Here is a 26,746-nt window from a genome sequence, read left to right as displayed (position 1 = left end):
TGGTACATTTCTCAATTTGGTGTAATTCTCTATTTTTAATTCACTTTCACCAAGATTCTTTTTATATCCATCAATAACCTCTGTCACCTTTCAGCATGTAACAACCTACCACATTCACATTCCCCAGCCAAAATATCTTAAATCAGAAAATTAACTGAAAACTGTATCAAATCATCATGAATTCAGACACTGAAATTTTATACATGTCTAGACAGGAGAGACATCAGTTTTTAATTCCTTTGCATTTATTTCTCATTTAGGATGACGTTGGTAAGGATGTATCATATCCTATCAGGATAGGTATTATCTACTCACCAATCCATTTTACTCACTTTTTTTTGCATGATGGCTTCCTCATAAATGTCTCACATATATAAAAGTGTGAAAATAAGATAAAAAAGGAAAACCAATTGCTATATGTAACCGTACACAAATGCTTATAAATGCTAATGATAAATATAGCAGCTGGACAGAAGATTATGCTAGCACATGACTGATAACCATCTGGGCATCAAAGGCATAAGAAATTAGCAGTAAGAGAAATTTGCCGGCACAGTGATAACAGATGTTAAAAGGTTTGTTCTCCTTGTCACACTGCCATTTACAGTAGCAGATGTTGTTGACTACAAGAGTCATCAAACCTTTGGCTACAACTAACCTTCGTATTTCAAGAAATACAAAAGCACAGATCAGATCAATCCTCAGAAAGATAATACAGACCTACATTTTCCAGCATGGAAAATTGCATTAGCCATTACCCATGCAACATTTCAGTAGGGAAATGAAGCACACTTCCTATTTTATATCTGTTCATATTGCAGATACACTGACATAAAAAATAAAGAGTGACAAGTAACAGAGGGATATATTCCTTACTAGTGCATTAATGCAAAAGCAGCAGTATGATTTTAAAAAGAAGACAGATATGTATGGTGAATTTACTGTGAAATGACACATTTTTCAAACCACTGTCAAAGCACCAACTTTGGTATAAGGAAGTGTAATGTAATGATTCAAATCCACTTGCTTTGCTCACCCATTCATGAAACAAATTTCTTTGTAACTGTAACTCACAGTGAAGTGATAACAGCAGAGCAATTCACCACCGCAGTTTCAGTGGTAGCAACTGAAACCCCCAAGTTTCAGCAAAGACCAACTTTATCAGGAGTGAACTCCTGCCCTGTAAGTGGTAGTGGCTGAAGCACGGGTACATATTCGCTCTGCTGCCCCAGGAATTAAGTGCTGCAGAGAGCTCTGGGACACAATATGTGCACCAGGGATATCTCCTGAACTCACCTGAACTCTAAGCTCATAAAGCCAGACAGCTATTAATGTTTCACTCCTCATCCCTCAGGGACCAGAGGGAACAGGAACTGGAATGAAAAGCTATGAGAAAAGAGAAGGAAGCCAGAAAGCAGAACATGATACACTAGGTAGGGAAGGAGAGGGCTGAAGAATGCGTTTGAAAACAAATCAGATAGGATGTGGGAGTAAGAGAATAGTAGGAACCAGCAGGAGAGTGAAAAACAAACAAACCTTGCAGCCACCCTTACTGGTCACAAAAAAATCTCTTTAGTTTTGGCAGCTCTTTGGAAGGGACTGAAAAGACATGCTGGTCTATGTATGCCTCATTATGGGTCACGTTGGAGTATCAAAAGCTAAAAAAAAACTGCTGCTATTCACAAAGCACTCACTTTTCACACTCAAGGACAAACTTTATTAGCATGCAATATATTCCCTAGCTACTTTATCACACTGCTCTATGCAAAAGTCTCTGCCAAGAACTCTCCCTATCTCTCCTAGGCTACATTTTTAAAGTAGGACACATCCTCTCACAAAATAATTTTTGCCATAACAGAACAGTGGGAGCTAGCCTCATGAGGCCCTGAGCAACCCATCTCCCAGTCATTAACTTATAAATGAGAATATGAGATCTCATAAAAAGAGAAAATTTGAAGGTGGACCCTATCAATTAAAACAAACAAACAAACAAACAACAACAACAACAACAGAAGACATCTTTGTTTTCTTTTTAAAGATTTTCCCATTTGAAAGCCTATCTGGAGATGCTGAGATCATTGCCTATGATTCTGAATTGCCAGGCTGTTCATAGGGGATGTGTGCAATTTTACCTAGCAGTACAGGTAGCCAGGATGCTATGCAGAGTGCAAAGCAATTCACTTCCCAGCAGCCACCTGTGAGCCTATAGGGCTGAGAAAGCCCATCCCTGGAAAACAAAAGAAATACCTGTTTGTTAATCTGAGACAAAGAAATGCCAGGGATGAAGCTGAGCAACACCAGAAGAAAGCACATCAGCACTGTCACCATGCTGTGCCTATCAGGAGGCTCAGAAGTGTGGAATAACTGGATCTGCAGTGTGGGAAAAGCAAAAATAAACTATCATAGCTGTGACAATACAACCTGGTAACGTAGCTTACACGTGCATATTGAACAGGGTAGGAAGCACCATGGAGTATTTTATGTGCCTCAGCTTTTAGAGGGTGGAACCAGACTGCACAGGGTCTGAGAAGAGAGCTTTCACAGAAGCCTGATGCTTGATGGCACTTCTCTTTTCCACATCCAGGAAAACTACTTCTTTAAGGGATGGATGGGGCACATCTACATCTGCACAGGTGCCAAATGAATCAACAAAATCTGTGCATTTTCAGTGTTATTTCTAGCCACTAAAAATAATGCTGAGTTGAAGCTTGCTCCTGCTTTTCTGTCTCCTGTCTAACTCTTATACCTCAGCAGCTAAACCAGAATTTCAGCAGGACTGCAAAGTGGTATTGCCTCATCCTGACCCTCACAAACGGTTTGTTATCGGGCTTCTCATCTCACTGCTGCTGCTGTTTGCTAAGTGACATCGGCCTGCGTGGGCTCTGCTAAAGGCTGAGAGCACTGCAGAGACTCACAGCACGCGTCCTTAATGTGTCATCTAGAGCATTAACTGCATTCCAGGTTGTCAGGAGGTTGAAAGCACCTGCATTTAGAGTCAAAACAAGCAAAAAGGAAAAAGGGGGGGGAGGGGGAGGAACTCACAACACAACACTTTAGTAATGAAATGTGAGCTAGTGAAAACAATGACAAGACAATAGTTAGGCACTCTGATCCCAGTGCCTGCATTTGCTGTCTTGGTTTGCTTATCTTTTTTTAGAGATGAACATAACTATTTGGATAAAGTTATATAATCTATAGCCATCAGTATCAGTCTCATGGGCTGAGCATCCAGCCCACAGTGGGGGTGAAGGCAGATCCGCTTAGTGCTTTGTGACAGCAGATCTTAACTGCTGCTTGTCAGTGGAAAGCGTTGATGATATCAGCACAGCACTCTCCTTTTCCCACAAGTTTCTCAACTCTTTACAAGGGTAGATAATGGCAGGACAAGGGGCAATGGTTTTAAATTGAAGGAGGGAAGATTTAGGTTGGATGTCAGGGGGAAGTTCTTTACTGTGAGAGTGGTGAGGTGCTGGAACAGGCTGCCCAGAGAGGTTGTGGATGCCCCGTCCCTGGAGGTGTTCAAGGCAAGATTAGATGGGGTCCTGGGCAGCCTGGTCTAGTATTAAATGGGGAGGTTGGTGGCCCTGCATGTGGCAGGGGGGTTGGAGCTTTATGATCCTTGAGGTCCCTTCCCACACAGGCCATCCTGTGATTTTGTGATTCTGTGATTCCCTACCTATTATATCAAAGCATACAGTTCAAGTCACATGTTGAATGCAAGACCTTCTGCTGCCGTGAGGGTCCAGGTGCTCTTCCCTCTCCTTCCTTTCTTTTGCTGTCAGCAGAAGGAAAGCTGGTGGGAGTGCTGCAGTGGGGTTAAGGACATGGAGACACCTGTAGATCAGTCAGCTTGAAGAACAGGAAGACACAGTAGTGAGGAGAGAGCAGCTAAAGACTTGGCTTTAACCTTCATGAGCAGTGTGCTAGAAACTGCCAGCAAGGGTGAAGAGGTGAGTGGAAAGGTACCAGCCCTCCGTGTCCCCCTTCCTGAGGGTTTGAGGCTGAAGGGCCTTTTTGCTTCCCCTTCCCTCCTAGAAGCTTCAAATGGGCTGGGATACCAACAGCTGCTGAACACTCCAGAGAAGTGGCCCTGCTACTGTTGTCGAGCTTATGCGCCTAAGTTCTGTCCTACCAGTCCTGAATGACTTGCTCAGGCTGGGGCTGATCACTCTGTCAGGTCTAGAAGGCATTTTTTCCATAAAGGAAACCTGGCCAAAACCATACAGTTTCCCCCCTCAGCTACATGCTTGCTGCCAGCAAGTCTGGCTATTATGTCAGTGTGTTTGTAAGAGACAGTACTGGATTACAGTGCAGACTTGGTTTGTAACACCAGCACATCGGCTGTGCTGGGGAGGTGTCCAACATCTCTTCTATGGTTACAGACTTAATTTAACCACATGCATTGTTTTTCCTGCTTTACTTCAGTGTATGTCAAATTCATTCACTGAGGCGCATAGGAGGAACCCCACAGTATCATCTTCACAGCATCTGTCCTAAGACTAGAATGAGACTTCACCATGAACTACAGCTTACAGGTGGAGAATGATGCCGTGGTGGCTCATAAAGACAATAACTTCATACAAGAAGAGCTTTGGTGGGTTTTACTGAATTTTAGATGGGACTTAGTTTATCTGTAAACAGTAAAAGATGTGGGAGCAGCAAGAGCTTAACCAAAATCAAGCATTAGGTGTTGTCTACATTTGCAAAAGAAATTACAAGCAGTGATAAGTAAGCACTGTCTTGCTTTCTAATATACTTCATGAAAACATTTGAAATACAACTTAGGAAACTGGGAAGTGCTGCCTAGTGCTGGCTGGTAAGAGCCCTCCTTATCTGGATGAGGAGCTACAAGATATGGTTTAGTGGCTTGTAGTAGCAAGGGTAATGAGAGGATGGTTGGACTAGATGATCTTGTAGGCTCTTTCCAACCTTATGATTCTATGATTCTTCAAGGTGGCACACAGTATTTTAAGAAAATATAATGAAGTTTCAAGTTACTTAGAGTAAGATGCTCAATGATTTCCAAAAACTGTGCATGACCTGGTACAGGAACATTTAGATCCCACTGTGCAAGAAGGCTGAGGTGAGCTTCCAAGAGATCTCCAGGTATTTAGCGAAGAACCCACAATAGATGTAGAGTGATCCAGAGTGATGTGAAGAACCTACCGTCTCCTACCATCGATTCTCCTACCATCGAGACAGTGACAGCAGAGTGGGAAGAGGCTGGAAAGCAGGTGAGACCTTTGGGGCACCTTTTAACTGAACTCTTATACAGCCCCAAGGTCCACAGAAATCCAGCACAAAACCAGATCAGAGATACTACTCCTATAGTACCCTCTTCTACCATTACAACTCCCACACATTTCTTCTGATGGGATGCCATGACTTCCACCCTGCTTTGTGGGCTGTTGAGACGGTAAGAGAAGCAGCCTGATGAGAGTGGGATGGGCTGGCTGGCAGCTGGTGGGGGCAGCTACCCATCACCTGAGCCAGTCTGCAGTCACTCACTGTCCTGTGTGAGCCCTGGGAGGCCTTCCCTCATACCCACCTCATGCCCACCTTATACTCGCCTCATGCCCACCTCAGACCCACCCTATAGCCACTTCACACCCAACTTCATGCCCTTCTCCTATCCATCTCATGCCCACTTCATACCCAGTGGCAGAGAGAAGATGGGTGACATCAGGTCCTAGGGCAGGGAAAGTCATTTGTTTTGCTTTCTCCTTCCTATCCACCAAAACTTAAAGCCAGCTAGCAAAGAAACATGTGCTTGAATTGCTGTGGAACTTGCTACGGAACTTCTCAAGCTGTTTGATAGTTTATCTGACATCAGAATCTATCAACGCTGAAAACAAATAAAACTTGTAAAAAGAACAGTTGTATATCTGGTGAACCTAAGGAGAAATTTTTGTGGCTATCCTCCATGCAAAATTAAAGTGCAAAAAAAAATCACACGCTCTTCACTGCTGAATGAACTTCTGAGATGTGACTGTATCAAAGCATATCAAAAGCAAATCAACACTCTTGCTGCTTCAGAACTACATGACAGTTCCCAAATGATACCACGGGAAACATTTTCTCGATCTAAGAGTATGCACAGCTTGTCTTACATTGTAATTTCTTCTCCTCTTTGCCAATTTCTAGCGCTGACGTTGTACAAACGGAAATTTTTCCACCTCCCCGACATCCCCACCCTGCTCCAAATCAAGCCATCCACACTGACGCCCGCCTTGCTCAACCTGCGGCTCTCGGAGCCCGAGAGTTCCCGGTGCACCTGCGGGCTGCATCCCCACCTCGGCACGGTCCCTGCAGCTCTCCCGGCCCGGCCCGGCCCGGCCCCCGCTCCCCGCTGCTGCCCGCATCCCGCAGGCGGGCGGAGCGCGCAGGTACGAGAGCGCCCGGCACCGCTCACGGTAAACACAGCGAAACGACAGCAAAGATGGTAAAAGTAATGGAAAGGAAAAGTATGAAAGGAAAAGTAATAAAAATGAAAAATAACAACAACAACACAAAGGAAAATAAACAACAAAAACGAAAATAATGGGAAATGATGATTAAAAAAAATAGTACGTATTAAAGATAAAAACAATACAATAAATCGCAATGATCTTACCTTATAATTGGGCTTTTTTTTTTTTTTTTTTTTTTTTAAAGCTACCAAAATAAATCACCTGCAGCCACCGGGCAGCCCCCGACGGAGGGACGGAGCCGTGGCTCAGGTCTCCCCGTGTCCCCGCCGCGTCCCCGCCGTGCCGCTTGCGGAGGGCCGCGGCGCCGGCCGGGGCAGAGAAGGGGTGGAGCGGGGAGGCGGCGGCCGTGCCGCGGGGCCGGGGCGGCGGCCGCGGGGCGACGGCGGGAGCAGGGGGGCTGCGAGGGGAGGGGGCCGCCCTGCCCGCCCCCATGGTGGGCTCCGGGCGGGCTGCGGGCGGCACGGCGGCGGGCGTGTGGAGGAGCCCGCCTGGGGCCGGGGCTGAGCTCGGGGCCGCCCGTAGCAACGCGGGCCGCGCTCCAGGCCCCCCTGCCAGAAGTCTGTGCGGAGGAGTTCGCAGCCCCGCCGGACGGGCAGGTCGTAGGCGAGCGATGGAAAAGCGCTCATGTGATGTCGGAGGGTGCTGCTTGCCCCGAGCTGAGCTACTACGCACAGGAGAGGTTCCTCGATTCAGTCCACGCGTTCCATCGGAACGGGGCTGAGCTGCAGAGCAGGTGATGGAGGCACGGAGGCATGAAGAAACCCTCTGGGGATTTGGTGCACGTGCATATTTGGTTTGGGAAAATCGTGCATAGCAGCAAGGCCAACCGAGATTGTGTATGAGGTCTGAAAGCACCATTCTGCCAGATCCCTGTGATAAAATGTCTTCAATCGCCCTTTTTGTTCCCAAAGTGACACAAAGGGATTTGGGGATTCCCTCAGTTTTCCTGATAGCTCCATCCATTGGCCACGGTCACCTGTCCAGCCTCAGCAGGAGAACTGGAAACCACTATGCTCTTCTCACCCCCCTTCTCCTTCTCTTTTATTTTTCACTCTTCCCCTTCTCACTGCTCACCCCCTACTCTTGGGAAGCCTCTGCTACCCCAAACCGCTTAAAGCATATCACATCATATACAATTATCCACAAAAATGGGCCAGCGTGCACTTACAATTTGGGGAAACTATTCAATTCCTTTCACTACTTTTCCTTAGGACCCTTGCCCTTGTCAGTATGCTGGCTGAGCAGCGTTCATTTGCAAAGCAGGTGCTTGACAATTGATTCTATGCTCACAGTTCGAGGCCCTATTTTCCGCATGCCCATCAGGCTGCTGGGCACAGTTGCAGGTTTCTGAGTAGGAAACAGAAACTCCACGGGGTGGGGGCTGGTGGGGACACTGGCTGCAGGGTACTTAGGACATGACAGTTGGGTCCCAGCCCTGTCTGCCTCTGAACCCTGGCACATCCAAGCCCCAGCTCCAGCAAGCTGCCAAAAATGGGAGTTATGCTCAGCGTAAAAACGTCATTATCCATGCAAATCAGCTTCGTGTGACTTTACAAGTGCCATGGAGGAAATGTGTCACATGAGCTCAACAGGGGTCAGGTCACATTTTCCAGGGAAACACACATCAGCCTGAATCACGCTCTCCCTTTCCATTCTCCCCTAATTTCATGAACTAAACACTTTCTAGAATGAAGCAACTTTCTAGAATCTCTGCTACAGAGAAATTGACACCTCCTGTATGCAAAACTGATGCATCCCAAGATATTTCTGTCACTTTAGTGTCACAGGAAAGTTTCTGCACAATACCCACATTTGATTATATAATTAGAAATTACCACAACCTACATGCCTCAAGCAGACAAATGTTCTGCTTAATCTACTTACCCTGTCCTTACATGTTTGCTTTTGCAGACCTACTAACTGTTCTGGTAGAGCTACACATTATTTAACAAGGGAAAACTACACATACACAATGAAAAACACTAAAATAAATATTCACTATTGAAATAGAACAATGTGGCATGTAGAGGGATCACAGTTTTTTGACCCTGTAGATCACCTACATAAAAGTCTGTGGCACGAGTTTCAAAATAATTGACAGCAGTAGCAGGAGGGCAGCCTCAAGGCAACCTGCTCCCAGAAGCACTGTGCACTCTGCAAGCAGGTTTCAGAGCCAGCTACCTGCTGGCAGAGGATTTGCTCCGCTGCTGCTGCTCCTGGCTCAGACCCAGACCTGGCTGGCTGCAGTCTCTTCACTCCCTGCACAACTGTCACAGTCCTGCAGCACCTACTGCTCAGTCCTGGCCTCCTCCTCACCACTCTACTCCATTTCCAGCCCTCACTTCTTCCAAATTCACAGCCTTCATAGATGTCCCTTTCTGTCTGCCCTAGCTCTTCTTTCTTCCATTCCAGGGATGTCAAGAGGATTCTTACTCAATATTTGTATTAACAGAGGAGCTGTGTGTCCATAGCAGCCAGTTTTGTACAGATATGACTTAAAGATGGGAAAGCCACTGCAGGTTCAGATCATCTTAAAAAATCTGACCACTCACAGCAGCCATTTGACTCCTGTCTGTACCACACACCTCAAGGTGTTATCTTTATCTGTCACCAATTTGGCAGCAAAAATCAGCAGCCAGAACAATAGTATGCTATAAGAAGATCAGAAGGTGATTGAAGGCACTACTAACGTCCTTACTAGGCAATCTAGTAAGGGACACATTAAAGGTAATACCCAGAGTATGGCTCAAAGCCTGTTCCAGTCTAAGCCACATCACCCTGGTGTAAGCAGAGTCACAAGGACACCAATGATGGTGCCAAATTCTAAAACTGACTGATTGAGGTCAGAGTGGACTCTGGAGATGTCTAATCCAGGCATGGGCTGAGAGCAGGCTCAGTCAGAGCAGCTGGCACACAGCCTGCTCCACTTGAGTCTTAAAGACCTTTGTGGATGTGGCATCAAAGACTCTCTGGGCAATCTGTTTAGGGCCTGATCAGCTTCATGCTGAAAGAGATCTTGATTAGGTCAGATCACAGAGACAAGGTGACGTACACCATACATGTTGCTTCAAGGTAGTCACCACTGACACCTGTGACCATCAGCAATCCTGAGAAGGCACTTAGGACTGACCACCAGCTTCTCCAGCTTACTCTCTAACTCAGAAATAAAAGCACATGAAATGAGATGCAGACACAGAAGTTGTCTGGATGTGAGCCGACAGTGCAAGACAGTGCAGAGAAAGCAGAGCACAGTAGTGGCATACCTACAGTCTGCACTAGCTATGTTTGCATCGTCACCAGGCCAACCCCTTCTGGTACCCAAGACAACGGCAGCACTTGAGGTACAGAAGACATCTTGTAGGATGTCACAGTGAAGGCCAGCTAGACCTTCAACCTCCACAGCTTTTTTTTTCACTGGGAAGACACTGTCCAAGAACTGCGTTCCCGAATAAAGCAGTAATTGTAACATTGTAGGACCAGATAAGAAAATCACAAAAAATAAATGCAGGAGATTGAATAGATAGGAATTCCAAATTCCCGCTCAGCCCCGAAAGTCAGAAATTGCACTGTGCATCTCTGAAAGTCAGAAATTGCACTGTGCATCTGGCTCTCTGCTATAAAGGAGAGTAACTGGGAAGCAAAAGATGGAATTGGTTTAACTATTTAATGATGCGCTAATAGCCTACACATTTCTTTGACACGTTGCGCTCTTTAAAATGCACTGAACTGTGCACAGCAATGGATTTTTCTTGTAGATTGTAGAGGCTTGTAACCAATGATAGCCTTATTATAAAATTTTCTGTAAGTGGGGCTTTGTAATCCTTCCAGGGACTCCCCTATTCTCTGTTGGCTCTTTATCTTCAGTGTAGCAACATATGTAACATTTATGAGGAAGGCAGCCTTTGCAACTCCCTCCAAGTTTTCTAATATGTTGCAAAAAGTCCAAATATTTCTGTTTGTGCAAAACAAAACACCTGGTTTGTGCTTACACACACAGAAAAGTACCCTCTGCAGCTTGCCAGACTGAAATTTTTGTTTATGAAACCCCAAACTGAAAACTTTCCATCACTTCTCACTTTTTCATTTTGGTAAGTCAAACTCATCTGGTTAAGTCAAACCTGTCCTCCACTTTCTATTTATGCAATTGCCTGCTCTGAGCTTAAGAGATACAAATTCAGTGCCATTTTGATAGAACGTGAAAACTCCAAATATTGACGGAGAGCAGAGGCTGATATTAATTTGCTGCTAAAGATGATACCTTGTGCCTTCTGAACACAAATAAATAATGAAGATAGAGGTAACAAATTCTTGAAACATGACTTTGTGGGAAAAGCCTGAGAAAAAAGATTTCGAGTTGGACTCCGTGCTGTTATATCTCAAGCAATATATTTTATACGGCTTACGTCATGCACACTAAGAACTTAATTTGGTGAGCTACACTGACAAGTGGCTTTGTTCACCTTTGTTCTTATTTAAAACAGGTTGTTCCATGCAGCTGTTAAAAAAGCCATGCACGCACACACATGCACACACATTCACACACGGGCTTTTTTATTACTCCCCAGATCTTTCTAAATATGTAATGCTGCTTAGATTTAAAATTCTTTTTCTCTTTGCAGCACGAGAATTGCCCTACACCAGGATTTGCTGCCTTTTATGGAAGCATGATCCAAAAGTTTAACAAAAGCGATTCTGGCTTTGTTTTTCTTTTGCACATTTTTTGTCTTCTGCTTTTCTACTGTTCATCATATTTGTGTGTATCATCTTGGAATCTGGGAAAGATCAGTATCTCCAATATTGCACATGTGACTCAGATATTTTACTAAATAAACAGAGAAAAATTAACTACTTTAACTATTGTATGATCATTTGGTGCAAACCAGTTCTGGGAAGACCCAGTGCCTATGTAATACTGTGCCAAACAACATGATTGATACGATGACTTCTGCTTTATTTTTGCTACATCTTTAGATAAGATTTTTTTCCATCCTTACCTCTTCATCATCTTCCTTCCATCTGCTGTCCACCCATCAATCCCTACTGCACTCTACCTTCCCCAATACCTGGTAGTAGTGTCTGGAGTCACTGTGACAGGAGCTTATGCATAGGAGTGTTTACAAGTAAACAAGTGGAGAGGCTTAAAAATCTAGATTTAAGAAGCATAATCGTCCATGTAATTGCATGCACTGTGCTAGCCAGGTTTGGTCTCAGGCTGCACTGTACAGCAGCCAGGTGGCCTGAGAACAAGAGTTTGCTCAAGTGGAGTCAGTAGAAAGGATCTCTCCTTCAGTGCAGGGTCTCAGATTTTCTTAGAAATGCAGGCACTGCTTGCAATATTTTGTATTACATTTTGCCACCTTAATCACAGTTTGACACAAGGATAAAGCAACATGCGCTTATAATAACACACAGAAATAAATCATCTCATAAAGATTCCTTTCTGATTTTTAAACATGAGCTCCTGTGAGCTCCATAATCACTGATTTATCAAATAATGAGTCCTCAGTAGAAATTTCAGATGCTGTGCAAGAGAGTAGTTGGCTGCTGCTCTTAGGACTTAAACTGAGACTGATAGATTTTAACATCAGCACTGAGTAATCCCAGCTGTCACCACATCTTAATATGCCATGTCCCAACTGTCAGTCTGAAGAGCTATGAAGGTATTTCTGATACCATTCATGTCAGGACCCTCAGCTTTTGCCCTGAACACAAAGGAGAACACACCTGCCCCCCATATCTGTCTCACAACCACAGCTTTATTCATGCTTTTTGCCCCTGTGTTCTGGAGTTACACCACAAATAGGGAGGTAGGGGAGAAGTATAACACAAAATTCCTTAATCTATACAAAATTTCTCTAGTGCCACATAGCTAAATCACACAGCTCATGCATTTGTTAGGTTTGCTGCTTGCATCGTGTCTACTGAGAGGCAATTATAGCAGAGAAGGAAAGATGAGAAACCCTACATGTAAATCTGATCTAGGGACAAATCTATATTTTGGTCACCCTAATTTGCTTGCTTCCTACCCTTGGAAGATCTGTCATCTTACCTGAGTTCCACATCTCCATTACAGGTTATCTGGGATGCCTGGTAACACTTTTTTACCAGACAACAGTATGGGGAGGCGTATTCTGGGAACCAAGGAGACATGAGCTGACCACAGTGCTTGTTTATGGATGGGAGCCATAGCGCTTCCACTGGAAGGAAGAGTTGCAAGGGACTGCCTCTAGAACCAGCACTTGCTAGCTGCATTAATGGCCCAAGAAGTGGCACACCTGATTTTATTCTTTTCTGCATTGCTTTCCGTGCTGCTTTAAAGTGTTACTGGATCAGGCAAGCATACTGGTAAGCCTGTGAGTCTGGATGCATAGAACCCATGGGCCTCCCATCACTCTAGACCTACTGGTCTACAGCAATGTTAGAAATCTATGTTCATGATGGCACAGCAGTCCAGTGACAAACACGGGCAAGATGTTTTCCCTCAACTTCTCCACAGCCCATACGCCCTCCCCAGGACCTTCTTCACACCTCAGGGCAGCTGAATGACACCTGGCAGGGAAGGTGGCATTGCAAGATAGGAGGTCAATCTCATATAATAAGCCTGGATCATAAGCTGCTGCTCCTCACAGAATCACAGAATTGCAGGGTCAGAAGGGACCTCATGAGATCATCAAGTCCAACCCCTCTGCTAAAGCAGATACCCTACAGTAGGTTGCACAGGTAGGCATCTAGATGGGTCTTGAATATCTCCATAGAAGGAGACTCCACAACCTTTTGGGGCAACCTGTTTCAGCGCTCCATCACCCTTACCCTAAAGAAGTTCTTCTACATGTTAGTACAGAACTTCCTATGTTCAAGTGTTAGGCCATTACTCCTTGTGCTATCAGTACACACCTCATAGAAGAGCCTGGCCTCATCCATTTGCCTCCCACTTCCCTTCAGATATTTATAAATATTTATCAGATCCCCCCTCTGTCTTCTTTTCCCCAGGCTGAACAGACATAGGTTACTCAGCCCTTCATACAGAAGATGCTCTAGGCCTTTTATCATCCTGCCTGTACTTGCCTTACAACTTTTTTTCCATCACCTCTGCATCACTCTCTGAATAACTGCACCACTGATGTGTCCTGGTCTCACTGATTGTGTTTATTGACTTTTGACTTCCACTGAGCATCCTTGCTTACAAATTGGTGTTATTTTTCAAAATGCTGCAGTGGTGCAAGTACAAATGATGCCTCACATAACAAGAGAGGCAGCGGTTTGGAAAAGCTTACAGCCTCCTTGGTAGAATCACTAGACAACACTGACCAAAAAATGATTCAAAATAATTCAAAATACGTATAAAGACATCATTTGTCTATAGAAAATGTGATAAAATAAGATTGTCATAAATGCTTATCACCATAAACAAATGGAGACAGGAGTTATATAAAAACATAAAAGAAATAAATATTGTTGATGATTTATTTTGCTGAAGAGCAAACTCTTATTCAAAAGACATAATTCCACTGAAGAAATCGTAGTATGTAATATATTCACATATATATAATATTACATATTTCTAACTGTATACTTTTGTGGATATGTGCAGACACGCACAACATTTTTAGAGTTCTTACTCGGAGTCTCATTTAACCCACTGATCAAAAGGAGCTCTACTGACTTCAAAGGAATTGCACCACTCCCAGCTTTGTGCTCATGGAATCCAGACACAGGTCGGTGCTTTTATGGATTAGTTACTTTCTAAGAGCCAAAGAAGCTGGATGGAGAGAGCTCAGTGTGCTAATGATGGGCACAACGCAATAGTGCCTGCCAGCAACAGCAAGTTGTTCCATTGGGCTGTCAGGTGAGGACATGAGCCAGTCACACCAGGACATGGGTGTCTCTACTGAAGGATTAACACAAAGCATGAGCTCTGCAACAACTGTAAGCAGTAGCACTTTATTCCCCCTTCCACCAGAAAGGACGGTGTTCTGACCCTCTATTTTTGGAAACCAGGGTTGTATTCCATTCAATCATTTGCAAAATGAAAAAATGTTGAAAGCTATGCATCATTCTAAAATGAATTAAGTCACCAGGAAAAGCCTGATATTGAAATGATGAAAAAGAATACTTCTATCCATTTCTAATTCCTCTGAAAATAAACATTCTAAATGGAACTGTAAAGGAACTTTCATCTGTGATATACATACTTGTCATCAAGAGACAGTTTTTCACCTATGACATAATTGCTATCATCACAGAAGCACTGCTGTCACTCTGCCATAGTTTAGCTTCATTTTCTGCTAATTTCTTTGTCTCCTCTCATTAAGGCATTTCATATGTAGCTACGTTATTATCAATCGTTCCCTAGCATAAGCAACTGGATAATAGAACTGTGTGAATAATTGATTTTTCAATTCCATAGCTGAACCAAAAATTCAATAAGTAATTATCAAAGAAAAAGAAGGGAAAAAAAGCTTTATTTTTCTCTCTAATTCGAGTGAAAAAAATGTTTCATATGGATTTCAGTGAAACATTTGCTCATCTTGAATGAGACTTTTCCTTCCATCTCTGTCATTTTAAGAAAAGCAGCAGACTAAGAGAAAATTAGCACCACTCACCAAACCAACAAGTGAGATGTCTTCCCTTTCCAGGAAATGCAGAGCCCTGACTCTGTAACTTCCTGTGTCTGGGAAATGTGAATGCCCAGGCACTGACCTGCCAGGACATTCTCACCCCTTGTATGGAAAGAACTCAAAAGTATGTAAGCAATTTGTAAAAGGTTACCTGGGAAGAGTGGGAACACATCTCCTTAGGAGACCAGAGGAGGCAGTGTGACTGGGATGGCATCCTCCAAGAGCTGAGTTCAGATTCCATCAGGGTTTGGATCCCCCAGTCCAAGTGAGCTGCACAATCACAGCATCATTTGATATGCTCTTTGAATAGTCACCAGATTTTCTTTGGCACTGTTTGTAACAATCTTCTTATAACTAAAAGGGCCTTTGTAAAATAATTTTTTAAAAAATAGTCTGAACACAAACCATGGCAATACAGTATTATCATCATAGGTGCTTTATAAATATGAGCTGAATTATACGTTTTGTGTTCTACATTCCTTTTTCCTCACATTTGCTTTGGAAATTTCACAGGAAAGTCTAGTTTGGATTTTTGCATCTCCTTGTTTGTTTTTTTTTCAATTTGGCATTAAGATTTTTCTTCATATAAGCCTTAAAAGGAAATGAAATTGAAATGGTGCAAGTATAAAACTAATTACTGCTAGCCTTCACCGTTGTTGCTGTGCCTATAATCTACCAGCCATTATTTGTCAGTGTTTTCCAGAGGTCTTAAATAACGTTATTGCCTCATGGTACTTGGCACTTAAACTCATAAGTAGAAAGGACTTCTGCCAAAAATCTCTTATGGCTGACTTACATAGATATGAGAACACACCAGGAGCTATGCTGCGTCAGACTGGGCCTGTTCATTCCCAATATTGTGTCTTTAATTATGGCTGGGGAGATGAGACCACAGAAAGGACTAAGGCAGGGTCCTGCCTGTGGCTTCAGCTCACCCTAGCTGCCCCAACTTCCTCCCAGGTAACTGGGATTAATTCAAAGTCATGGAGCCTCATTCAAAGCCTCTATTGATTATCTCCACTGTTCAGAATCCACACTTCTGTGTGAAAGGAGGACTAATATGGCATGAAGAGGTAAAATCACTTGTTCAGGTATCCAACAGCAGTACTATCATTAAGATTTCAGTTTTAATTAAGAATTAAGTTTTAATTAATTTCAGTTTTAATTTAATTTTTGATCTTACTAACTCCTCAGGTGAGACCTTGAGTCAGTTTCTGTTTCCATTAATGATCTCTGTCAGTAGCCCTGTCAATTATGCCAAACTCACAGAGATTCACTTGAATCCATTTCTCTCCTAGTTCTCTTCTTTCTACCTCCTCTTCACCACTGCTCTTGGTTATGTTCTACTATTTCAGCAAAATTCTCACAACTGCAAGGAAAAGGTACTTGAGACCCGCCTTTGAATGACAAAAAAAGATGTAAAAAGCATTGCATCTGTTTAGGGATAGGAAAGCTCCTGTATAGGCCTACCGAGTAAGAACAGCCTGCAAAATCAGGTGTAAAATTAAGGTACTTCATGCGAGTTAATGGAAGTTGTTTAACTGTGAGCAAGCCTTGAATGTCTGTAGGACATTAATTTACATTATATGACATATTCTTTGCTAGTCATTCTGCATATCTCTGAGCAGATAAACTTCCATTTAAACACAAAGCAAATGTTCAACATGTTCAAGCCCAAATACCATTCTAGCATATATTTATACTTGTAAATAAGTGGTATCTGTATAAAAAGTTTTAAATTTCAGTGAAACTTAGCATGTCCACTGAAATCTGTTTCTAATATCTCTGAATGAGGAAGCAATTTTCCTAACATGACCCTAATTCAGATTTTGTTTTCTTTGCCTAAAAAAATAACAACCTAAAAAGATGGCCTCAATGGAGCTGTGAGCTGATATTTATTTCAGCAGTATAACTCTGAAAAATGCCAAAGGCCCCTTAAATGTTGAAACTGTTACCTATTGCACCCTGGACAGCGTTCGGGTCCATGAGCAGATTTTGAGTGAAGCAATTTCTCCCCTCCCCCCGTCTGACCCTGAGAGCATTTGAATCGATGCTTTTAGCAAGCAAACTTGCTAGCAATAATGAACTACATATAGTTTTGTATAATAATTCTCTCTCAAGGGCTGTGAAGCTGGTGCCTACTTAGTAATAATTTTGGAAGAATAGCTGAAACAACACATAATGCTTTTTTATATAATTCCAGAAGTGACTGAAAGACTGGACAGTTTTGAGGACTATCCAAGTGTGAAGAGATGGATTTGGACTACTCCCAGCTCATGGCAAGCCTTGCATTGTGTAAGACTCAAAATACTTTCCCATTGTTTCTTCACAGTTGAATGTGGCTGTTTGTTCTCTCATTTTTAAATTACCTTTGGAGCCATTTTGCTGGAGCCTGGGACAAAATTCATTGGTCAAAACACAAACTTTGAGTAAGTCTCAAGAAATAACAGCTGCTGCCTTGCAGTCAGCTAGAGCTGTAAAACAGGACCTGTAAAATGGACGACCTTCACATTTACTTAACTGTGTAGAAATGGTATTTGTCAGTGCCAGTTTCTTTTTCATTTATTTCTTCTAATAGACTACCACAGGATCTGTAATCTGTGATCCTAAGAATATATTGCAAGGAAAAGAATAAAAAGTGTTTATCTCTGTTATTAAACTGTTTTCCCTACCTTATAAGATTAAAAGTTTAGAAATGCAATTACTGAAAAGTAGACAGAGAGTGACTCAGTGCTTTACCACAGCCAGCACTGTGCGGTAAGATGAGTAACTACTGTAGGCAGTGGTGAATTCCCACAGTCCCATTGGGCTGGCTTTCCCTTTTTTTGGGTCACAATTTGGAAACCAGGACAGAGAAATAACCAACAGATGAGAAAATCTAGTCAGAGTATGAACATGGCTAAGAATTCTTGGAAAAAAAAAAATAGCACTGAAATAAGAATTTTTTTTGGTAAATAAAATTAATTTCCAGACTTTAAAGGAACAAATTGCACAGTTGCAGGTTAGAGTCTGTGCTGTCTGTTTTCACTATGTACCTCACCCTAATATCTCTGTATGGGGCTACTCTTATCATAGAGTTTGGCCTTAAGCTGATAATCTGTAGAGATTTATTAGCCTTGAACACTTCATACCTTTGACTTGATTTTTCTTTAAACAAGTAATTGACTGATGGATGTTCTGTTCTGTTGTTTTTCTGCCAGCTTCATTATTTCAGTCTCAATAAAAATCAAGAGAAAATGCAAACTGGAAAGGTAATACACACAAAATCTCCAAGTGATTCCACACCCCAGCCTCTCTGCTTGCTTGGGTCCAGTAAATAAAGGGAAGCAAAAATGCCCAAGTGCTCCACGGAGAAAGGCTTGGTGCTGCCGTCTCGTGGGAAAAGGGAGAAGGGACACTTGGGCAATAAAAGCAGAAATGTAAAAAGGGAAAACAAAAGAGGATTTTCTAAAACTTGCTAACATCAACAGTCCCATTTTTTGTTTAAAGACGGCTGTGCGCTTTATTGCTTGCGGATCGCTTTCCTTTGCAGGTGATGCGGGCCCAGAATTACATCACCAGTGGAGCAGCCAAGAGCATCCTGGTGCCAGGATGACTGAAGCTGAGAGGAATGTATTATCACAGACCGCAGAGGGACTCGCCAGTGCATTCCTTGCTGGGGGTGCTGCGATGGGGGAGGCAGAGAGGAGATGATTTTACGCAAAGGCTGAAAGGAAACTTTGTAGAGGAAAGATCTGGGGTCATAGTCCTGCTGTCTCCTCTAAGCAGATCTAATTATGGCTGTGTACTTCAAAAAGAGGGTTTGACTAAAACCAGATTTAGCAGGGCACTGCTCAGGGAGCACAGAACGAGTCCTCTCAGTTCTGCCTTTGAGGAAAACGCAGAATGCCTCAGTGCACTGGGAGCGCAGACACTTTGGTTGTAAAGAAAGACTTGAAGCCACAGCAGGAGAAGCAAGAATGAACTTAAAATCATCACTGCTTATGTGAACAAGTGATATCAATGCATTCATACAAACAATGCTAATGTTAGACATCAGGTGTACATTTACTGACAGATTGTGGGATGTAGTAGAAGACTCAGCAGTTTCAAGGACAATGCAGGAAATCATCAAATCATAGAATCACAGAACGGCTTGGGTTGGAAGGCATCTTAATGACCACCCAGTTCCAACACTCTCCTTTGTGCAGGGCTGACCTCCACCAGCTCAGGCTGCCCAGGGTCCCATCCCACCTGGCCTTGAGTGCCTCCAGGGATGGGGCATCCATAGCTTCTCTTGGCAGTTGTGCCAGGGTCTCATCGCTCTCTGAGTAAAACATTACTTCCTAACACCTAACCTAAATTTCTCCTCTTTCAGTTTAAAACCATTCTCCTTGTTCTATCACTACTAGACTGTAAAAACGTGGTGCCTTTTCCACTTATAAGCTCAAGTACTGGAAGGCCACAATGAACTGTTGCACACAGCACCCTCAATAAGTTCCAGCAAGGCTTTGTTGCCACATGTCACCATGGCTGTGACAAGCAATGTCCCATGCCTCCAAAAGAAACTCCCTCTTCCCTGATGTCAGAAGGCTTGCAGACTTTCTGCTGTCCCACAACATTGCTGAGGCCGTCCCGACCACAGGCCTCTTTCTTTGCCACTAAAAATCAAGAGGAATTTTTCAGTGCTTTTATTAGGAACAAAATAAGCTGTCAACAAACTGGATTAAAAAAAGACTACAAGATGAATTGCTCAAAGCTAGGCACCTGACTGTCTTTTAGAGTACAGCCTTAGAGCCACACTGTTTCAGTTTTCAATACTTACAAAAATGCAGAGGAATCCTAAACTCTGTGCGCACCTAGCAAGCAAAGGTGAAGAGTAGAGGTGGTTCAAGACTATACACTAGTGAGTAGTTTCCAATCTTCCCTGGCTTTTCTATCCTGGTGTGTGGACATGGGACAGAGGGAGGAGGACATGGGAGGAGGACCCTAAGGAGAGAGGAACGTGCGCACTTGGTTTTTTGCATTTTGCCACATGCCATCTTCTTTCTCCTTGGTCACTACTAAGCTTAATGTGATTTTTCCCAACTAGTGCATTGAACAACATGGATTAAGTAGCAAACATCAGGTTTCTATTGTCACTCGGCATAAACCAGAGGCACTGCAATTCTTCACCTACAGTACAGAGGGAACGGCAACTAAAGCTGGGGGACTTGGATGCTCTTAAAGATCTGCTTTCAATACAAGTTTAAACTCAAATTCTCCTTTTCATTCCTGTTTTTCCAAAAAGAAAAGTAGGGTGTGGGAAAACTGGAGTTTAAAAGACACAAAAGAGCAGTAAGAGTATAAAAAAAAAGCCCCTGGGGATAGGACTTGATATCTTTGCAGTAATAATGTGAGACAGAAAAGTTCTAAATCAATTCATTAAGGGATACTGGTTCAAAGCAAACAGTCTATAACTTAGGCTGCTTAATGGTCTTCAGGAACTGGAATAGTAAGAAGGCAACAACTGACAAGTTAAAGTGAATTTTAAATGTAAAGAGAAACGTAAATGGTATTTTAACACAGCTTTTACTTTTGTAGCAATTTAGTTGCCTGTATCTCCACACATACACAGATACTCACCGCAGTGAAAAAAATGTCACGTAAGAGAATTACATATGAATAACTACTTGGAAAGACAGCAGATTTTTTATTTTATCTTACGGGAATAAAATTGTTAAGATATAGACACATTTTTGTCCTTTAAAGTTTGCCAATCAACACAGGAAATCAAAGAATCAGAAAAAGAACAGCCACTAAACCAGGAAATACGGTCACTTTAGCTCATGTGCCACCTACTCATAGCTGGCATTGAGCAGAGCTCAGGAAATCCACTGAACAGTTCAACTCCTGGCTTATTGCAATAGTCCACCATCAGACTGTGGTTTCCTCAAAAGCATTTCTTCTTTCAACTCGCTCTAAGTATTCTTCTCAGAGGTTTTTTTTTCTTCCAAACTTTGTGGTTAGATATTAAGCAGTTTGGTATGTGCATGAAATTTCATATTGAAAAACTCAGGCTGTTACTGAGTGCTCATTCTTCACCTAAGTTAGGTGTCCTTTCTTTTCTGTGACTTAAGAGAACAACTTATTCGTACAGTGACAAACACTTGAAGGAAAAAAAAAATGGAGCACACAAGCATGCTAGATATACAACTGCAGGCAGTTCATCACAGGCTGAATGTGTTCTATAAAATATGAACATTTTTATTTCCAGAGGAATGTAGAACTTGCCTGAGGCACGTTCTTTCAAAAACATGAAAAATAATGCAAATTGTTTGTGGCTTTATAAGCCTAAATGTGAAAGGCATGGCAAATTCCCTGCCATGAGTGTGCCAATATCCAAATATGTGGTTTTCCTTACCCAGTCCTCCTGCTGTGACACTGTGCCCCGTCATTCACAAAATGTGCCGCTCAGCTGAACAAGCCAGCCCAAACCTTAGCCAACACAAATAACATCTGATCTCTCAAAAGCTACCAGGAGATGAACTCAAAATGGGAATGAATAATACAAAACAAATTCATTTTTAAGTTCAAGCACACACTGAAAGAATGTTCAGTGGTACTCTTCCAGCTCTAGACTTGCAAAATAATGTACCGCTAGCGTGAAAGAAGTGACATTTACAAATGGATTACATGAATTTAGCGCCATTTAAACACAGAAAAGACCAACCTATGTCACTGCTGAACTTAAGGGCACGCTTTGCACTGTCTTGGACACTCACCTCTCTCGCTCCTGCTCCAAGAGGTTGGTAAAGTCATCGCTCTTGTTCATGTAATCTGTATGTTTATGCTTCTCATTTTCAAGCTCATAAACTGTGCGGCGATGGCATTTTTCTGCCAAAAGGAGCTGTTCCAGCATGCGTCGATATGTCTCCTTCTGCTTTTCTTCAAGCCTGTCCAGCTGGATTCAGAAAAGGAGAATAGGCTGTTTCAGAGGTCTCCTGCTTATTTCATCTGATTTATTAACAAACAATGTCATGTTTGGTAAATGTGAGTCCCACAATTTTACATCTTGCGCTTTACATAAAACAGTGCCTAAAAATAGGAGTAATTGTCCCATAAAAATAACGATTTCTTTGGACAGGGTGTTTGCAATAAACATTTGCATAGCTCTTGGGTACACAAAGAACAGGACTTTGTGTAGTTATAGGGTAACAAACAATACTGTTGCAGTGCAGAATGCCTCCTATGATGAGGTGCTGCTCAAAATTTCCTCATTTCACATAGGAACAGCAGCAGCAGATCTCTGGGAGGGATCTGAACCCTGAGCTCAAGTGCATCCATGGGGACAGACACCCAAGTGAGTAGCATAAGGTATAAGCTCAAAGCTGAAATTTGAACTGTGCATCTTCAACACAGTTATACGTTATACCTGTACAACTGCTGAGATAAAAAGTGTGAACAGGCCCTGCCCATCTTCTGTACGATTCCCCCTCTGCCCCAGCTTCACTGGGCAGCTGCTGTTTCACAGGGTACCTCTGCAAACCAAGGGAAATAGGAGAGCTGGAGGGCAGCACTGAAGCAGCTTTCCAGAAGCTGAATGTGACAGTCAAAAAAGAAGTGATTGCATTTTATAAAGGAGTCACGATATCTTTTGTGCACTTAGGAATTTTTTATACCACCCTATTTTAGCTCTCACATAACCTCTGTATGCCTAGACACGACAGAGATTGATGTACACCGAGGTCCCCTAGCCAGTATTTCATGCATGCTCTTAAATACTAATTTTTGCCTTTCTTACTTATTATCACCCCTTCAAATCCCAGAAGATACCACGACGAAAGTGAATAGTATAAAGGCACCCAGGGTAGACAATTTCTGGTGAAAAAACTGTGTGTTCTGAACAGAAGAACTATGAAGAATTGGACAGATGCTACAGTGTGTTGTATGGCATGTTGTTGCATGCTCTTTTTCTGTGCTCTGGACTGTTATGAAACTATGACCATGACCAATGGTTGCTTATTTTGGCACTCACAGTGGCCTCAAACATTCCCAGATCTATTCTAGCTTTATTTATTATATATATATTTATTTATCAGATTAGATTTTAAGCCAAGAGTTTAAATCCTTGGCTTAAAGTCCTGCAGATCTCCTTTAGGGGCCGAACTAACTTCATAGCCCTGGTGGTGAAGAGACAAGATATGATTAGGGATTTTTGATCCTGTAATTATGGTCAAAATCAATCTCTGACGGTATTCATTTCTGAACTATGCTAGTGCTCTACTATGTCACAGAAAAGGACTTGGTGATACAGGTGGATTGATGGCAACGTGGACATAAGTCACCAGTGTGCTCTCACAGCCCAGAAAGCCAACAGTATTCTGAGCTGCATCAAAAGCAGGTCGAGGGAGGTGATCCTGTCTCTCCACTCTGCACTGGTGAGACCTCACCTGGAGTACTGCATCCAGATGTGGAGTCCTCAGCACAGGAGAGACATGGATTTGTTGGAGCACATCCAGAGGAGGGCTACAAAAATGATCCAAGGAACAAAACACTTCTGCTATGAGGACAGGCTGGGAGAGCTGGGGCTGTTCAGCCTGGAGAAGAGAAGGCTCTGGGAAGAACTGAGAGCAGCCTTTCAGTATCTGAAGGGGGCTATAAGAAAGAAGGGGACAGACACTTCAGCAGGGTATGTTGTGATAGGACAAGGGGAAACGGCTTCAAACTAAAAGAGACGAGATTTACAGTGGATATAAGGAAGATTTTTTACAATAAGCACAGTGAAGTACTGAACAAATTGCCTAGAGACATGGTGGATGCCCTGTCCCCAGAGACATCCAAGGTCAGGCTGGACAGGGCTGTAGGCAATCTGATGTAGCTGTAGATGCCTCTGTTCACTGCCGGGGATTTGGACTAGATGAGCTTTAAGGGTCCCTTCCAACTCAAATCATAGAAAAAAAAAATCATAGAATCACAAGGTTGGAAACAACCTGCAAGATCATTGAATCCAACCGTTCTCCCACTACCATTGCTACCACAGGCTCCTAAACCATATCTCATAGCTCCTCATCCAGACGCCTCTTGAACACTGCCAGGGATGGTGACTTCACCACTTCCCTGGGCAGCCATTCCAGTGCCTGACCACTCTCTGAGAAAAAAGTTCTTCCTTATGTCTAACCTAAACCTCCTCTGATACAACTTGTGGCCATAATGTTTCTGTAATTCTGCATTTCTAAAAAAAGAAATGCAACACACAAAGATTTTATTCTCTCTTCCCTGCACCAGCCCTAAGGAGCATCTAGACTATTTGTGTTCAAACCCTGTGATTTTATTTACCCTTATTTAGCAGGTTAAGTTAACAAGAATATTCAATTTTCCTTTGATTTCTTGTCATTTCTACCACCATTATATTATCCTCTGCCATATTCTGCATAAACACAAAATGCATGCAATTTCCCTTCTGGTTAGGAATCCCCCTGCACAGACTTGAAGATGTAAACTGAGAAGCTTTTACCTCTGAAATTGGTTTCTCGTAGACATCTTCTCCTATAGATTTTTCTTGGGCGAGGATGGCGTCCCTGTGTAGCACTCTCAGCACACTCTCTGGAGCTGCAGAACCATAGTGAGCTTCTAAAACTTCAGGTTTGGTTTTCTCTGTCTTCAGCATGTGGATCACATCCTCCCTTGCCTGTAACATAGAAGATCAGTACCATAAGCCAATCTGTTAACCAACAGGGGAAACGTGGAAAATCGGGGCACTCATACATACAGACTGCATACAGAGAAAAAGTAAAAATGAGAAGAATGCTGGGCTGCCAATGCAAATTCAGAACTTTGGGAGATATCAGAGTAAACACAATCTGTGTAAGCCAAATGCACTCCCTGTAGGCATTATTTATTCTATTCCTTCTTGTCATTACATTTGAATGCCATGGATTTTTATCTGGCTTGAAACTAACGCCAAGGAACATCATTAATCTTGACATGTTTTTTCACTTATTTTGTGCCCTTGCTGTTCTCTGACTGCATTTAGGGGATGAGTAAAACAAGCAGCACAAATGGGCTGAATTAATATTTTTCAGACAGCCTCACATCAAATATTTCCAAGTAGCCTCCTACCTGACTTTGTGACTATAAGTTATCTTCAAATACTTTAAAAAAAAAAAAAAGTTTTCTAACTTTTGCTTGCTTAAACAAAACCCCTGGAAAGAAAATCCACAAGGGATGTCCCAGGTTTCCTTGGAGCATGCATCTCCCACAAGCCCACGGCAATGGAAAGCAGAAAGGTGCGGCACCATTTTTTCTCTCCCCTCCCCTGCTCAACCCATGTGAGCCTGGGAGACAAGTCAAGAGCTAAGGAAAAGTTCAGATATTTTAGGAAAAATCTCTTAGAAATTCAGCTTCAGTATGAACAATGACTATTTAGGATTTATGAACTGGCCAACGCTTCATGTTTTCCAGTGTTCATAATGGCACTTGGTGTAATCGCTGTAGCAAATCCTAAATCTTTACCCAATACCACAGAGACATCACAGCTCTGCAAATCACCTGCTCTTAAAACGAGCATGGAAACAATTGCAGAAAATGGCAAAGACCACTCAATCTTTCCTTAATAAAGTGATATGAAAATAAACAAAAAATGAGTTTGAGGCAAAGATCATGCCAGTCAGTTGAAAACAGTTACCTGTAAGGTAGCCCTGTACAACACTTTGTAACCGCAACTGAAAGCCTTGCATGCAGTTCTGCCTACAAGATACAAATAACTGACTGGAATGGTAGAGAATGTTTTTTCAGCATGAGTGTGGAAGAGAGCATCACTCAAGGATGTCACAACTACAAATGAATTATGTGAGCTAGTCCCAAGGAATGCCTGTACACCTCCCTGCATCATGTCCTGGTAGTATGCTGCTCTCAGAAAACAAAAAAAAAAAAGAAAAAAAAAGAAAAAAAAGTTTTTTTAGGAAAGCCTGAGACAGTTGCAAGAACATATTATATATTTTTTTTTACATGTCTGTAGAAATAACAGCTATTTTAATGTCTTCATTATTAAGAGGTTAGTATTTCCAATCTGAGTGTTTTTTTTCTCCATGGTGAATGAATGTAATAATCATCATACACTCTGGCAAGGCAGAGAATAGGAAACCTCTCCCTCCCCAGTCACCTGGCTGTCAGACAGCGACTAAATTGGGTTCCTCAAGCAGATGGTCCAATCTTCTTGGCTGGTTTGCACCTACCACTGAGTCCATTAAGTGGCACCTGGGGACCCTGGCCTCAGTTTTTGGGCCATCTGTGTCCTGTCCCAAGGCACACTCAGTGTCTCACTGTGCGCCTTAAGCGGTGATCGGGGCCATCTCTGTGCAAAGGGAGCGCTGAAAATGTGGGGACAAAGGGAGCAGCACTGTTCCGCCCTGTGCACCAACACCAAAGATGCACCATGCTGAAACCTTGACTCATTTTGGCCCTAAGCACAGGAAGTGTCAAGCCCCATTTCTCAAGAATGGGTCTACGTTGGAAGACTCAACTAGAAAGGAGGGAGGGAGGATGAATTTATTCTCTCCTATTGCAGCTATCAGGCCCCATATGGTGTAATTAAACATTGAGAGGCAAAGCAGAGACAACCCCGGCTTGGTGATTTAGTGTCGGTAGGCGCTGGCAGAGGAACCTATTCCCAGCGAATGTCCTAGCGCCTGTCCAGGT

At 42.8% G+C, this 26,746-nt stretch overlaps 1 protein-coding gene across 2 annotated transcripts in view; it reads right to left on the bottom strand.

Annotated features, from left to right (window-relative positions):
- Positions 1 to 26,746, bottom strand: part of FILIP1 (filamin A interacting protein 1) — a gene marked incomplete at both ends in the record, with an annotated part of 60,841 nt that overhangs the window by 17,568 nt on the left and 16,527 nt on the right. For both annotated transcript variants that reach the window (XM_079550003.1, XM_079550002.1), the window contains 2 exons: positions 21,832 to 22,010; positions 24,564 to 24,737. In XM_079550003.1, the coding sequence (XP_079406129.1) occupies positions 21,832 to 22,010; positions 24,564 to 24,737 (353 nt within the window). The remainder of the gene's footprint in view (positions 1 to 21,831; positions 22,011 to 24,563; positions 24,738 to 26,746) is intronic.

This window comes from Tetrao urogallus, assembly GCF_951394365.1.
Source record: "Tetrao urogallus genome assembly, chromosome: 2".
Classification (NCBI taxonomy): Eukaryota; Metazoa; Chordata; class Aves; order Galliformes; family Phasianidae; genus Tetrao; species Tetrao urogallus.
This window is presented reverse-complemented; position numbering and strand designations above follow the sequence as displayed.